This window comes from Myxine glutinosa, chromosome 5 (assembly GCF_964187855.1).
Source record: "Myxine glutinosa chromosome 5, kmMyxGlut1.1, whole genome shotgun sequence".
NCBI lineage: Eukaryota > Metazoa > Chordata > Myxini > Myxiniformes > Myxinidae > Myxine > Myxine glutinosa.
Window position 1 is genome coordinate 101077651 of NC_136265.1, and position 16426 is coordinate 101094076.

General features: G+C 42.8%; 1 protein-coding gene across 1 annotated transcript in view; it reads right to left on the bottom strand.

Moving 5' to 3' along the window:
- Positions 1-482: 482 nt before the first annotated feature.
- Positions 483-16426, bottom strand: part of LOC137417721 (uncharacterized) — an 83520-nt gene continuing 67576 nt past the window's right edge. The window contains 2 exon segments of the mRNA XM_078778399.1: positions 483-1241; positions 1243-2743. Of these exon segments, the coding sequence (XP_078634525.1) occupies positions 947-1241; positions 1243-2743 (1796 nt within the window). The 3' untranslated portion in view covers positions 483-946.

Consider the following 16426-nt stretch of genomic DNA (forward strand, 5'->3'; position numbering starts at 1 on the left):
AATACATTTAACTAATTTGCCAACATTTTAATTCAAATTCACAACCAGGTAAAATGTTATACCATTTCGTTTAGCATTGAAGATGTAACATTCATATCATAATAGGGCAAGTGTTGTCAGCGAGATGTTTGCATTTATCAGTCGAGGACAAAAGCCATTGGGGCCCTGGGCCAACTCCACATGTTCAGACAGTGGGAGAGCTGACCATGAGACTCCCCCTTCGCCGTGCCGGCAGCACGACTGTGATACGGCTGCTCAATACAGAAACACTCAGTGATTATTCTCATTAGCCACATTTTACACTGTAACACCCTCATACCCAGTAAACATGTCAGTGTGTGTGTTTGTGTGTGTCTCCCTGTACATGTGGATGAAAAATCTTCGACAGACACAATTACGTCAATTCCCATGACCTCGATCTCTCCCCCCCCGTCCCCCCCCCCCCCCTCCCCATCCAAATCCCTCCCTCCACTCAACCCAATAATGTATAAAGATGCACACACTGTAACATGAGGACAAGAGATTTTCTGGACTGCATGTTGCTTTCTTTATTGTACTGTATAATCTCTTCACGTGCGCATGTCTGATTGAATTATTTAAGCTCACGAACCGGAATAATCGAGTTACTTCTTCTACATGCCCATGTGCTTATCCAGTGGACCCCATCCCAACCCTCTCCCTTCCACAGATCTCCCTATTCTCTGCTGGTGTTGTGTTTCCCTCTCTCCCCTCTCTTCTTTCCCGCTCCCCTTTAATATGTGTTATATTTGTTAGCTCTTACACAAGCCTCGACTGAGTATAGAACAAAAACTTCTCCCCAATGTGAACGATTTTCAAGTTAGAGGACTGAATAACAAACTTTTCACAGTGTGCATTTCTCTGGGGCATTCTCCATTGTGAATTCTAAAAAAAATTTGAGGTTCCATGAGTGAATGAATGATTCTCCTTAAACTGTGCATTTGTATAAACGTTCTTCATCGTGTATTCTCATGTGCACTTTAAAGTTGAATGAATGACTACAAGATTTTCCACAAGTTGTGCATTTGTATGGGCGTTCACCATTGTGAATTATCATGTGTGTTTTAAGGTTGAATGGACGATTAAAAGATTTTCCACAAATTGAGCATTTGTATGGGCGTTCGCCGTTGTGAATTCTCATGTGTGTTTTAAGAGTAGATGGATGACTGAAGGATTTCCCACAACTTTTGCATTTATATGGGCGTTCACCATTGTGAAGTCTCGTGTTTTTTCAGGGTGTATGGATGATTGAAGGATTCTCCACAATTTGTGCATTTGTATGGGCGTTCTTCATTGTGAATTATCATGTGGGTTTTAAGGTGGGATGATTGATTAAAAGATTTCCCACAAATTGTGCATTTGTACGGGCGTTCTCCATTGTGAATTATCATGTGGGTTTTAAGGTGAGGTGACTGATTAAAAGATTTTCCACAACTTGTGCATTTGTATGGGCGTTCACCATTGTGAATTCTCATGTGTGTTTTAAGGTGGGATGATCGATTAAAAGATTTTCCACAATTTGTGCATTTGTATGGGCGTTCACCGTTGTGAAGTCTCATGTGTTTTTTAAGGGTGGATGGATGACTGAAGGAATTTCCACAACTTTTGCATTTGTATGGGCGTTCACCATTGTGAATTCTCATGTGGTTTTTAAGGTGGGATGACTGATTAAAAGATTTTCCACAAGTTGTGCATTTGTATGGGCGTTCACCATTGTGAATTCTCATGTGGTTTTTAAGGTGGGATGACTGATTAAAAGATGTTCCACAAATTGAGCATTTGTATGGGCGTTCGCCGTTGTGAATTCTCATGTGTGTTTTAAGAGTAGATGGATGACTGAAGGATTTTCCACAACTTTTGCATTTATATGGGCGTTCACCGTTGTGAAGTCTCATGTGTTTTTTCAGGGTGTATGGATGATTGAAGGGTTCTCCACAATTTGTGCATTTGTATGGGCGTTCTTCATTGTGAATTATCATGTGGGTTTTAAGGTGGGATGATTGATTAAAAGATTTCCCACAAATTGTGCATTTGTACGGGCGTTCTCTATTGTGAATTATCATGTGGGTTTTAAGGTGGGGTGACTGATGAAAAGATTTTCCACAAGTTGTGCATTTGTATGGGCGTTCACCATTGTGAATTCTCATGTGTGTTTTAAGGTGGGATGATCGATTAAAAGATTTTCCACAATTTGTGCATTTGTATGGGCGTTCACCGTTGTGAAGTCTCATGTGTTTTTTAAGGGTGGATGGATGACTGAAGGAATTTCCACAACTTTTGCATTTGTATGGGCGTTCACCATTGTGAATTCTCATGTGGCTCTGAAGGTTAGATGATCGATTAAAAGATTTTCCACAACTTGTGCATTTGTATGGGCGTTCACCATTGTGAATTATCACATGTGTTTTAAGGATGGAGGATTGCTTAAAAGATTTTCCACAATTTGTGCATTTGTACGGGCGTTCACCATTGTGAATTATCATGTGCCTTTTGAGGGTGAATGACTGATTAAAAGATTTTCCACAAACTGTGCATTTGTGTGAAAGTTCACCTTTCTTTCCTTTGTGAGCCTTATGAAAGTTATTCTCTGTAAATATTTCCTCATTCGGTTTGTCTTCTCTGTAAAATGTCCTCGTGTTGGATTCATTTGACGAGTCCTGCGGACGCGTGTCTGCATCATTCATACAAGTAGGTGCAGTCTCCCTTGTCGATTCAGTGGATTTACCTGTTGAATATAACATCACATGACCTGTAAAAATATATCAGATTCTGTTCAATACTCGTAACATCATTCTGACAAATGCAGGCAAGTCTAACATGTATGTACATATATTTGTTTCACTGGAGAAAAATAAAAACATTGTTGATGGCAATACGTAAACAGTACGACTCAAAAGTTTGGGTTTTTCTGATGATATTCATACTTCGGATAAATTCATCCAATTATTGTCAGTGATAAGTTGTGTTTATTATTCTAAATTTACAGCTTTTATTAATGCGCATTAGGGTGGTCCAAAAATTTGAAGATTGGATTTTCATTTCTCCACAAGCCTGCCCCTATTCCTATTGAAGAAAGTAGTTTGTGGTGAAAATTTGAGCTTGATTGCGCAATATTTAGAGATTGCTCAAAACGTTGACAAATTTTAATGAATAATAAGATACAGAATTTTTAGTATCATACATCAATTCATAGATTTATAATCATCTATTTTCAATTACTCAAATTATTTATTATTGTTATTGTTGTTGTTTGTTTGTAAACTAATAAATAATTATGTACAATGTACCATTGTACAATGTACATGTATGTTCAATTGTTCATTGTTCAATGTTCATTCATATAGTCAAATTAAGATTAAAAACAAAACAGTAGATTAAACATTCATGTATTAATTTGACAATAAATCATTTATCGGAAAAATTAAATCATCCATCAGAAAATATAAAATATCTATCAGAGACGATAAAACAAATCTATCAGAACAATTAAGAAAAGTAAACATCAGAATACACATAATTTGAATGATTTTACGTAACATTGTTTTCAGAAACTTGTGTTTCAAAACATTGCCTACTTCTGTGACAAGATGGCTTTGGTTGACACTGGAAAGTTTTCACGATGAAGTTTCACAACTCTCAACACAAATTGTTTCTGCTCTTCATTCTTGGTCAGAGTGTCATGGAAAGTTTGGATGAGAGCAACACCTCGCTCAGCACAGTCATTGATAACCTTCATGCTGCGTATCTTCTTCTCAAGCTCTTGGTATGAGTTGTCTGTGATCCAGAGGTGTGGCTCCTTTTCCAGAAAACTCAGTGATACTTCTTTGTCAGACTCTGAGATGACAACACCAAATAATTCAAGAGATCGACTTGTGATGTAGGTGTCCACTGAGTCAGAAAGCCTGAAGGCTTTAGCATCGAACCTATGAAGATTGTTTGGCTTTGGAGCCCGCTTGATGTTCTTCACCATCTTTGCCTTTGTCTCATCATCCACCTGGCTATCAAAAAGAGCTAATGCAGCAAGGTGTTCTGACAAATACCAGAGGTGTCTAGTGAATGCTTTAGTCAGGTTCACTATGTTTTTTCGTTCAAAATCATGGTAGATTAGCAAACCTATACATTTTTGGAAACGTTATTACATGGAAAATCTGAAAATCAATGTTTACATTTGCCAATTCCGACCAATTCGATTCGACCAATTCGACCAATCGACCAATTCCATTCGACAAATTCGACCATTCGACCAATCGCTTCGATCGACCATTCGACCATTCGATCGATTCGATTCGATTCATCGAATTCGATTCGATCGACCATTCGACCAATTCGATTTGCCAATCAATTTGACCGACCTTTGCTTGTGTGGAACGGACTGTGAAAACGATGCGGACTATATTGTCGGATACGACACACAGGACAGTGATGACGAACTCTAAATGGCATATTCTGTAATCGTGTATGTTTGATGCCATTGACTGCCTGTGTATATTTTGTCATTGACTGCCTGTGTAGATGTGAAGTTATACTGACTGCATGTGTATATATGATTTTGCTGACTGCCTGTGTATGTTTGGTGATATGAATTATTGTGACACATTTTGATGTTATTAACTGCCTGTACAAAATGATAACATGTATTTGATTATGCAACTTATCGCGAATATAAAGACAGTATTTTGCAATTCAAAACCTTTGATTCGTGTCTTACCATTCCCCATAGCACTAATTTGATACTTTCATTGGATTCCTTGTCCCTGAAAATATAGGTTTAGTATATTTTTTAAAGTTTTTAGGGAAGAGGCAGAAATAGAACAAAATATGTATTTTACAGTGGCCATTTGAAAATCCAAAATGGCCGCCATACAGGTATCTCTCCAAATGTAAACATTGATTTTTAGTTTCCTTATGCTATAACCTTTCCAAAAATGTATAGGTTTGCTAATCTACCATGATTTTGAACGAAATATAATTTATTGACATAGTGAACCTGACTACTTTGACAGCAGTTTCACGGACAACCATATCTGGGTAAGAATCAAGGGTTGAAAGAAGAAGCAAATCATTGAGGTGCCTTTGTGGGTAGTGGCACCTCATGCCAGAATCTCGCATACACAAGTGCAACAAAAAGAGCAATCTGTGTGATTCCCTTCAATTCACGTGATGTTAGCTTTATTTGGTCTTTGAAGAGAACCATCTTGAGAGCATACAGACACGTGAAAAAGTAAGTACACCCCATGTAAAGTTTTGCCTTTTTCAACATATTTCAACATATAGCTATTTGATCTTCATTTCAGCAATATTGATAGATAAAGGTGATATAATATAACAAATATCATGAAACATTTACATTTTGTAGTCCATTGTATAACTTAAATAAACATAAATGCAAATTTTGCTCGTGGGAAAAGTAAGTACACCCTTGGCTCTAATAGGTGGTTTTGCCCCCTTTGGCAGAAACAACCTCAAGTAGGCGTTTCTTATAACTGTGTACCAGTCTCTGACATCGACTGGGAGAAATTTTTTCCCACTCCTCCATGCAGAATTATTTCAGCTGTGCGATGTTTGAGGGGTTTCTTGCATGCACAGCTCGTTTCAAATCCCCCAACAACATCTCGATGGGATTTAGATCCGGGCTTTGACTTGGCCATTCCAGAACCCTCCATTTCTTTCTTTTCAGCCATTCCTTGGTGGATTTACTGGTATGTTTAGGGTCATTGTCATGTTGCAAGGTCCACCTTCGGTTGAGCTTCAACTTTCCTACAGATGGCCTCACATTATACTCAAGCACCCTCTGGTACAATGAAGAATTCATAGTGGATTATATGATGGTGAGCTGCCCAGGCCCAGATGCAGCAAAACTGCCCCAAACCATAATATTTCCACCACCATGCTTTACAGTTGGTATCAGGTTCTTGTGGTCAAATGCTGTCTTTGGTTTTCGCCAAACATGTCTTCTGGTACTGTGGCCAAATAGCTCTACCTTTGACTCATCTGTCCAGAGCACATTGTTCCAGAAGTGCTGGTCTTTGCCTAGGTGTTGTGGAAGTGTACATTTATGAAGCAAGTAATTTCTATGAGCCACAAACCTGCTTTCCTAGTCTGCAAGTTTTTTTGTGGTTTCCATGCAAAATTTGGGATCTCATACAGTTGGCAAGTTATCTCCGACACTGACAAAATTCGTTCTGCATTCCATGTCATTCCATGCAGAATTTGGGATTCCCTACAGTTGGCAAGTTATCTCCGACACTGACAAAATTCGTCCTGCATTCCATGTCATTCCATGCAGAATTTGGAATTCCCTACAGTTGGCAAGTTATCTCCGGCACTGACCAAAATCGTTGCTCGAGAAAAGTAAAAATTCTTAGTGGAGGCAATGGTGGACCACATATTGTCATTTATGACTGAGGGTTTTTTTTTTTTTGTTTTTTTTTATACAAGATCGAGGCTCGTGAAAGAGCGAACATTAATCACACAGAAAGACAAACCGACATATAAAACATATAACATCGGGAGCGGTAGACAAGATGGGGAGAGAGGGGGAAGGACACAAACACAACATTTGAGAGCAGGGACCGAGAGACATGGAGACATCGAGAGATCTGAGAGAGGGCGAGGGCTTTGGGGGGGGGGGCATGGGAAGGGGGCGGTGGGAGAGGTATAAAACATATGGACACTGCCAGGACTTCCAGGAAAGAAGTTGGAATTTCAAACAAGGTGGATCTGGGGTGAATTAGCGGGGGTAGAAAAGATCAAGGTTTTGGATGGGGGAAGATAAGAGATGGTGGTGAACAGCTGTTTTAAAGACCTGGAGGGAGGAGTGGGATTGAAGGGAGTGAGGGAGTTTGTTCCAGAGGCGGGAGAAAAGAGGAATGAAAGAGTGAAGGTGAGCAGCGAGCCGAGATTTCGGCAGTTTAACCATCAGAGGGTTGCTGGCAGATCTTGTGCGACCTGTAGGAATATTTGGGGGACAGAGCACAGAGAGAGCTGGGGGTGCAAGGCCGGAGAGGAGTCGGTAGAAGACAGAAAGACCACCTACCTGCCTGCGGTGAGTGAGTGAAAGGCCCTCAGAGATAGCTTCATCGCGGGAGATTCCAATAATTCTGAAAGCTTTGGTTTCAACAGCGTGAAGCCGAGCTAGGTGTGAGGCAGGAGCACCGGCCCATAGGGGAGAACAGTATTCCATTGAGCTGCGGATGAAAGCCTTGTATGTGGTGAGGAGCTCAGGTGTGCCGAGGAAGGACTTCGCACGACGGAGGATGCCCAGTCGGTGACTGGCTTTGGAGGCCAGCTTGGAAATGTGGTTTTCCCAAGAAAGATCATGGCAGATAGTGAGACCCAAAATCTTGAGCGACAGAACTTCTTGGAGAGGATTGTTGAGAAAGTAGATGGGAGGGTTGTCCAGTCGATCTTTTCGGAGAGACATAGTAAGAGTGTGAGATTTGTCAGGATTGAAAGACATGTTCCACTTGTTTGACCAGTCTGTGATTTTGTCCAGGTCTTCAGAGAGTGAGGAGGCAGCAGACTGCCGATCTGAGGGAAGAGGAATGGAGCGGCAGAGAGTGGGGTCATCAGCAAAGAGATAGAGAGGATTTTCGAGAGAGTCAGAGAGATCATTGATGAAGACCAGAAAAAGCACGGGGCCCAGAACACTGCCTTGGGGAACTCCAGCCTGAACAGGAAGAGGAGATGAGAGAAACCCATTCAGGGCCACACGTTGACGACGACTAGAGAGGAAGTCCGCCAGCCATGCGTGGAGATTTCCATGGATACCAAAGGAGGAGAGTTTGGTGAGCAGAGCGGGGTGCCAGACCGTGTCGAAGGCACGTGATATGTCGAGGGAGACAGCTCTAATTTCCTGTTTGGCATTGAGGACCTCCATCCATTGTTGAGACAGCAGAAGCAGCATGTCCAGAGTAGAGTGACCTGGTCTGAAACCAAATTGATGATCAGAGATCAAGCCATTGGAGAAGAGGAAAGATTTCATATCCGAAGCAATGATGGATTCCATGACTTTGCTGATAATTGGGAGAAGGCTGATTGGTCTGTAGTTGCTAGGATCTGTTTTTGCACCTTTTTTGTGCAAAGCGGTGATGTTGGCTGATTTCCAAGCAGATGGCAGTTGACCTTGAGCAAAAGAGAGGGTGAAGAGAACAGAAAGAGGGTGAGATAGAGCAGCAGAGCAGGATTTTAGGACCCGTGGGCTGATGCCGTCGGGTCCAGTTGCAGAATCAGAGTCGAGGGTTGACAGAAACTTTTCCACCTTGTCAGGAGGAAAGGACACGGAGTCCAGGAGCAGCAGGGTACGACTGGGTATGGTGGGTACAGAGAGGGATGGGTTTGGGACACAAGATTTAGAGGCAAACACAGAGTTGAGGCATTCAGCTTTTTCACGTGCGGAGTCAGCTGTGTAGCCGTTTGAGGTAAGGGAGGGGATGGGGGGGGAACAAACACCAGAAACGGATTTGACCAGACGCCACCAGGATTTGGAAGAGGGAGACAGATAAGAGAGTTCGGTCTTGAGAATGGAGAGATATTGTTTCCTGGCTCTCCTGAGGGTGGACACACACTTGTTTCGGGCTTTGTGAAAGGAAATGAGATTTCCTTCCGTTGGATTTGCTTTCCAGGAGACGAAGGCAAGTTGTTTCTGGGCAACAGCCTCACCACAAGATTCCGTGTACCATGGACGGGAGGAAGGGTATGACAACTGAAGACGAGATGGGATAAATCTGTGCATGAGAGAGAGCAATTTACTTTGGAAGAATTCCCAGGATGAGTTGATGTCAGAGGTGGTAGAGATGGGAGACCAGTCCAGATGATTGATGGCTGCTTGAAGACCGTGCCAGTTGGCCTGAGTGAAATGCCAGACTCGTCGACGCTGAGCAGGCTCCCTGAGGATGGTCAGAGAGATGTCCACTTTAACAAGGACATGATCAGATGATCCGATCGGAGCAGAAGAAGAGCAGCAGACATTTTCAGGGAAGTTAGTCATAACCAAGTCCAGAAGAGAAGATGTTCCGTTGACTGAGATCCGGGTCGGGAAATTGACAGATTGTGTCAGTCCCAGTGAGTCGCAGAAGTCCTTTGCTGAAGAGCCATGGCTGGTGAGAGAGGTACCCACACCCAGCCAACTGGCATGGTGACAATTGAAATCACCACATATGAGGAAGAGAGAGTTGGGATGAGTAGATAGAAGTTGGTCCATATCATCAGACAGCGAGATGTAGATGGAGTCATCACTGTTTGGTGGACGGTACAACACACATATGAACAAGAGGTGGGAGCGAAGGGGAAGCCGTAGCCAGAGGTATTCCTGGGGGTGAGGTGGAGAGAGTGCAGTGCAGGGCGAGTGAGGAAGAGAGTTTTTGATAAAGATAGCAACCCCGCCTCCAGGACGAGGCTCAGGTCTATCATACCGGAGGAGGGAGTAGCCCGGGAGAGATACTATGGAATCAGAGACATCATAAAGGAGGAAAGTTTCTGTTAAGCAGATCACGTCTGGTTTGACAGAAGCAACCTGTATGGAGAGATCAGTTAAGTTTGAACGAAGGCCCCGGATGTTTGAGGTCCATACCGTTAATGAAGAGGAAGGGGGAGCATCAGATACAGCACAGGGGGGAGGAGGGGTAGGGTAAGATGTGGAAGAGGTGGAAGAGATAGGGAGAGCTGTTGAAGGTGTGTCAGAGATTTCAGAATAGCTCGGAGAAAGGGAAGGATGGGGCGGACAAAAGGTTTGATGGTGATTGGGTGAGCCACAATGAGGTGTTATTTGAGGAGGGGGAAGAGCGAGGCAGAAGGTTGGGGGAGATGGAGGTGAGAGTTTGAAGGGGGAAGAAGCGGGGAGGACGCTTTGAGGAGGGGGAGTGAGAGGGGGGAAATTGAGAAGCAATGAGGGTGGGGAGATTTGAAGGGGAGGGGTGAGGGGGGAGTTTGGGAGGGAAGGGACAAGGGGAGGGATTTGAAAGGGATGGGATATGGGGGAGATTTGGAGGGGAGGGGTGAGGCAGGAGTCTAGGAGGGGAGGGGCGAGGGGGCGTCTTGGCGGGGAGGGGTGAGGGGGTAGTTTAGGAGGGAGGGGGCAAGGGGGGAGATTTGAAAGGGATGGGTGATGGGGAAGATTTGGAGGGGAGGGGTGATGGGGAAGATTTGGAGGGGAGGGGTTATGGGGAAGATTTGGAGGGGAGGGTTGAGATTGGATTTTTGAAAGTGTACGATTTATGGGAAACGAACATTTATTGCAAAATGAGTTTCTTGTGACCTTCGAGTTAAAAATACGTTTAAGGACGCTGGATGGAGGATGGAGTGCAGGAGAGTTTAGGGAATGTAGAAAAAAGGCACTATAGGAGATGGATATTTTTTTTGGGATGAATTGATTTGGTGAGCAAGTCGAAAGCAGCCTTTTAAAGAAGAAGAAGAAAAAGGTGTTATAAAATATGACGGAATACATAACTTGAGGGGAAAGTGTAAACATTGAAGGTTAATGAGTGAAAACTATCTGGGGAAATGGGGGAGAAACACGTGGTCGAAGAACGAACGAACGAATAAGAATGAATAAACGAATGAGAACAGAGAAGGAAATGTTTTTTTTTTTGTTTTTTTTTGTTTTTTGAGTTGAGATTTACACAAGGAAGTAGGCTATGGGTGAAAAGCCTGGGAATACAGAGAACGAAAGTTATTGGATCACAAACGACGGACCGCTGAGAGAAAAACAAAGCCTCAAGGTTGTACAGTGCACACTGTACAAGGCCGCAAGACACGACACGGCAAACAGACGATCAATTTATGAACGATAAACACCGAGAAACAACCAAAGTTGCACACAATAACTTCACACACCGAAAGATAAATACAGTTTCGACAAAATACAATTGTGAACAGACTTAACTTCCAAAAACGTGGAGACCGTGTGGAGCTTCGAAAATCCCTCCCACCGTCTCCGAGAATATTACATATGGGATGTTGTTTTGAAATAATGTAATGTTGGATTTAGTATGTCTCCTTGAAGTTCCATGAGTTTCATAAGTAAGATATTGTTTTTTTATTAGTATGGCTGACAGCTGACATCGCAATGTCTGAGTAAATTAGTATTCATAACTGTCCATTGTTGGTGAAAGCTAATTACAATTGGTGCCTGCTTACCAATGCGCTCGGTAAACAAGCTTTCTTTGTGACTGTGAATAATCGACTTAGTACGAATGCAAATACTTGGTAATTATTTTGCAGAGTCGAACAATGGGAGTGGATAAATCGCTCTTCACTGACCGTTGTTAAGATAAGTTCAGCGCACGCTTTTTTATTTTTCACTTATAGTTTATTTAATAAATAGTTTTATGGAATTGTCAGCGTTCTCAGTGGAATCTTTCAAAAGAACGATAATTAAACACTGAATCAAATAGCTTATTAGTATTTGATGAAGGTTAGTCTAAAATATAAAAAAAAATCCTATAGAAAATCCATGTAGGCTAGCTCTCTCTGGCTCTCTGGTATGGGGAAAAGATTGAGTTTGCAGATTGGAAAAGGATGTGATTGTCATAGCTACTGAGTGACCTTTTGATTAAATAAGGACTTTCTTATTGTATATTTTCTAAATATTAAATCATAAATGTCCCTGCAATGGCATTATAAAACGTCGCTGCAACGTTTACGCAACGTTATGATTGATAGTGTCTTGGTGCCGAAGAGTCTGGAGCAGCACATTCTTCTCATTAAAGGATTTGTAAATGCAGATCTGCTCCCAGCGGGGGGCACTCCCATCCCAAGATTTCACTCGACCAATCACATTGTATCCCCCGATCCTTGCTCCCTCCCACCCAAACTTTGCCCAACCAATCCTATTGTTCTCCTCCCCTCTCTTCGCTCCTCCCCCCTCCACTTGCTCCCTCCCACCCAAACTTTGCCCAACCAATCCTACTGCTCTCCTCCCTTCTCTTCGCTCCTCCCCCCTCCACTTGCTCCTCCCACTTGAAATTGCATAAAAATCAGAAACTGATGTCCAAATAGCCAGGATACTTCACTTGGCTGGTCGATTCTGTATGTTCATACTGTATGTTAACTGTATACTGTGCATGCTACTGTATCCTTATGATTCTGTATGGTTACACTGTATGTTGATTGTATACTGTGCATGCTACTGTATCTCTATGATGTTTCCTTTGATGTACATCTCCACTGTACCAGGATTTCACTTGGGACCTTCTGTGAATCTTGCAATGTGCTTTTGTGAATTGTAGCGTGCTCTCCTTGTTTTGATAAGGGTTATTGTTTTCTTGCTGTGTATTTCTTTGGTTCACCTATTACATACTACTGTAGGAAAATATCCCTAACAGTGTTCATTGGCAAACTTTAGTCTTGCCCTGATGTTCTTTCTGGACAGCAAAGGTTTCCTCCTGGCACACCTCCCATGTAGATCAAATTTGTGCAGCCTCTTTCTAATGGTAGACTCGTGCACTTTGACATCAACAGTGGCAAGAGCTACCTGTAGGTCCCGTGATGACATTCTGGGGTTCTTGGAGACTTTTCAGCATCTTTCGGTGTGCTTTCGGGCTGAACTTGCTGGGGCGGCCTGGCCTGAACAAGTTGGCAGTTGTTTGGAATCTTCTCCACTTGTAGATGATCTTCCGGACAGTCGAATGATTGATTTCAAATTGTTTGGAGATCTTTTTAAATCCCGTCCCAGACTCGTAGGCATCTATAACCTTCTTTCTAAAGGCCTCAGAGAGCTCTTTTGATCTAGGCATGGTGACGCCGCACACTTCAACAACAAAGAGCAAACCAAACTAAATGTCTGAGGTTTAAATAAGACAGGTTCCTCCAAGATCCTCTCTAACGATGTTCTAATCATTTGCACCTGAGCTGGTGCACCTGATTCTAATTTTAGGTATTTGAAGTAGTGATAAATGTAGGGGTGTACTTACTTTTTCCACATGCGAAATTTGCATTTATGTTCATTTAAATTATACAATGGACTACAAAATGTAAATGTTTCATGATATTTGTTATATTATATCACCTTTATCTGTCAATATTGTTGAAATGTTGAAAAAGTCAAAACTTTACATGGGGTGTACTTACTTTTTCACGTGACTGTATATGGCTTTCATCATCCAGCGGGCATTGTGCATAGCTCCTCGGGCACGGAATTTCACCTCTCTGGCCTCACATCCACTCAGAAATGAATGGCATAGTCTCAGAAGTTCTTCATAGTCATCACGTGGGTGTTGTTCTTCGAGTGCAGCTGCATAAAAATGTATCATATTCTGACGTTCAACAAGGTTATCGGAAAATATTTTATCTTCTCCGACTTGGAACCTCTTCTTGTCAATTAAAGGCCACTGTTTCTGAAACCTCTTGAACAGTCTGATCTCAGGTCCGCGAGTGGGTCCTATGACTAGTTGTAACATCAGAGAGCATTACTTCAAACACATGATGACGATATGCAATCCAGACGAGCTTAGCATCCAAAGCTGCTTCAATGAGGGTACATGCTCCGTTTCTCAGCCCTGTGTTGGATGCAGTGGTGTCAAACACTATGCCTTTCACCAACTGTTTGACATTCCACTCCTCAAGAAGTTGTATGCATGCATTTGCTTGTGCTACACCAGTGCCTTGGGGAATTTTTGGGACTCCAAGCAACTTCTCGGTATTCATACCAGTTACAAGTATCGCTACCCGATCAACGGATTCTTGGTGATTGCCAGTATAATCAGGGAGCAGTTTCCCATCCCAGCGTGGTAGGAGTGGGCTATTACATGAGAAATTTGCCTTTTCTTCAGTGGCCATTATTTCTCTTCCACGAATTCGAGCACGACGAATTCCACTGCGTGACAGAGAAATGTCTTCAATTGTATGACCAAGAGATTGTGCAAAAGCACTGGCCACAAACATAGCACGCCGATCTGAGAGATTTACTCTGTCCAGAGTTGCCACTATTGCTGGAGTGATCACCTTGATGGGAGCCTTTTTCGCCTGTTTGGCAGAAGATGGACTTTGGAGTTTGAATCCATTGTCCCCTGAATCGGAGCTTTCAATCTCAGACTCATCATCATCATCAACCACAGCCGATGTTGATGGAACAGATTGCATTGCTGTTAGAGTCTCAGCATGTTTGTTCTTTCTTTTATCTTCATTCTCAAGCCTGATAAGCTTTCTGTTCTCCTTCACTGCCAGAGTGTTGTCCACAGATCCCATACGTGAACTTGAGGGATCCTCACGCTGCACGATAAGGAATGCTTTGTCTTCTTCATTCGTCATTTTCTCAAGCGCATCATTTGGTGAGATATCGAAGAGGGATTGAAGATCATCTTTGAACATCTGCTCATTCACTCCATAGTTTTCGAATGCCTTGGTTCTATTTTTCTTTACCAGTTTGTAGGCATCATACAACTTCAAAAGTTGGCGCTCACAGGAATCTACTCTCTACACTGGAATACTAAATAACTAAAGGTGTTTCCCCTTCAATGAAATCTTTTAAAATGTGATTGGGAATACTATAACTGTTAAAAATAACATCATGCATAATAGCTACCTAATGAAATGTTTAATTCTACACTCTGAAGTCAGGTGCTTTCATGCCAGGCAGCAATATGTGTGGCATCTCAAGGCTGTCTTTCTTTGATGTCAGGCAGCTTGGGGGAGGCCTACAGAGGGAGGGCTGCATGTTTCCAGCTAATAGCTGGGAAATTCAGCCCTTGGGGAATGTTGTTGTCTCGATAACCGACTGGGGTCTCCTTACTACTGGATCACTCCGATGGCCCAACTTTGTGAGGTCAATGTTGATATCTCCTCAAGGTCTCCCCCCCCCCCCCCTCCCACCCCCATGCCTCCTTCTCCATCCCCCCAGCCTCCTGCCTCAGCACTTTCAAGCTCACACACAACCACCTTCTCTTAAATAAACAGCTGAACACTATATAAATGGTTTTTGTACAAGGACTCAGGGAGAAATATGAACTGGATGACTTCGTCCTGTAATTGTTGATGTGTCATCCGTGTATTTCTGCTGTATTTAAAGTCATGCCATGCCTCTCCCTCTCCTGCAAGTAATAAATGCTTCATGTAAACCACGTCAAATGAAGGATATTAATGTAGCCTTCCACAGCTTGGCGACGAGGATGGGATACGAACACCCATGGTGCTCGAGGGGGGAACTCTCTCCTCCGGCTCCTGCGGGTAACATATCTCAAAACAAATTGAAGTGTGCGTTGCCTTCAGGGGGGTAGGTGTTGTCGTTGTCGGTTATGTGTTCATGTGTTGAATAGTGTTACCGTGGTAGAAAAGGTGTTGCAGTGCCCGCAGTGGTTAACAGGTTTGGAGTCCTTGCTCTGGTCAAGCGGAAAAGCCAGGTGGTGTTAATTGCTCACCAGGTGGTAAGCAAGGTGTCGTCTGTCCTCGCCCGAAGACAGGACGTAGATTACAGGTGATTTTGTATGACTAAGTTCTAACCTGCAGTTGGAGACTTGGTTAGTAATCGGTAATGGGCTTTCAGTTAGCAGTTGAAGTTCTCGCCAGGAGACAGAACCTAGATTGCTGACCGTTGTCACCCCTGTTAAAATTATGTTGGTATCGACTGGAGGTTTATGGTCTTGGTGTTTGAGTAGGGTTTTCTTTGTGTCTGTGTCATATGGTAAAGTGTACTGTGTATTGTGTATTTTGTGATTCTTTGGTCACAATTTCAATTGGGAGATGTATTTGTTCATGGACATGGAGTTATCTGTTGGATTAAGTGTCATGATGATGTTTGCCCAGAGTTCAGGTGACTGTGTAGGTATGCAGAGTCTTCCAAGGCGAAGCAATTTCATTTTAAGAGTGACTTTGAAGAGTGAGTTTATGGTGTGTGGGTGGCCGAGTGCTTGTCAATTCGGTGGTTTGAAGAGTGGTTTCACGTGTGTGAGTGGTGAGTGGCTTGTGTGAGTGGCTGCAGGCTCAATGAGAATGTGTGGCATTTAGATTTTAAAATAAATTGCTCGAGAGAAGCCGTTTTAAAAAAGAGTTAGCGAGCCGGGGGGAAAGAATGTACACAATTACGAGCTGCCACGTGGGGATGTAAACATGCAAGCTGACATTGTGCCCTAGGAGGCGTGAGCGAGTGCACCGCTTTCCCCACCCCGTGGTACATTGATTGGTACGGTTGAGTTCACCTTCACATAAAGTACTTAGATGATTCATTGAGGACTCGTGTTGGGAAAGACGAAAATAACCGAGAGTCCATGTGGAAACTTAAGATTCGGGAGTGAAATTTGATGTAAATTAAGTTATTTGATAAAAGGAAATGAAAATTCAGAGTTATAAAGATGCGTACAACTAACTAGAGCCAATCAAATGGTTCTTGATGTGGAAATGAATGAATTGTTTTATCGTGGGCCGTAGATGTCCGTATCCATGCCAGTGCAGACAGGGTGAAGAGTTGAGTGTAAGC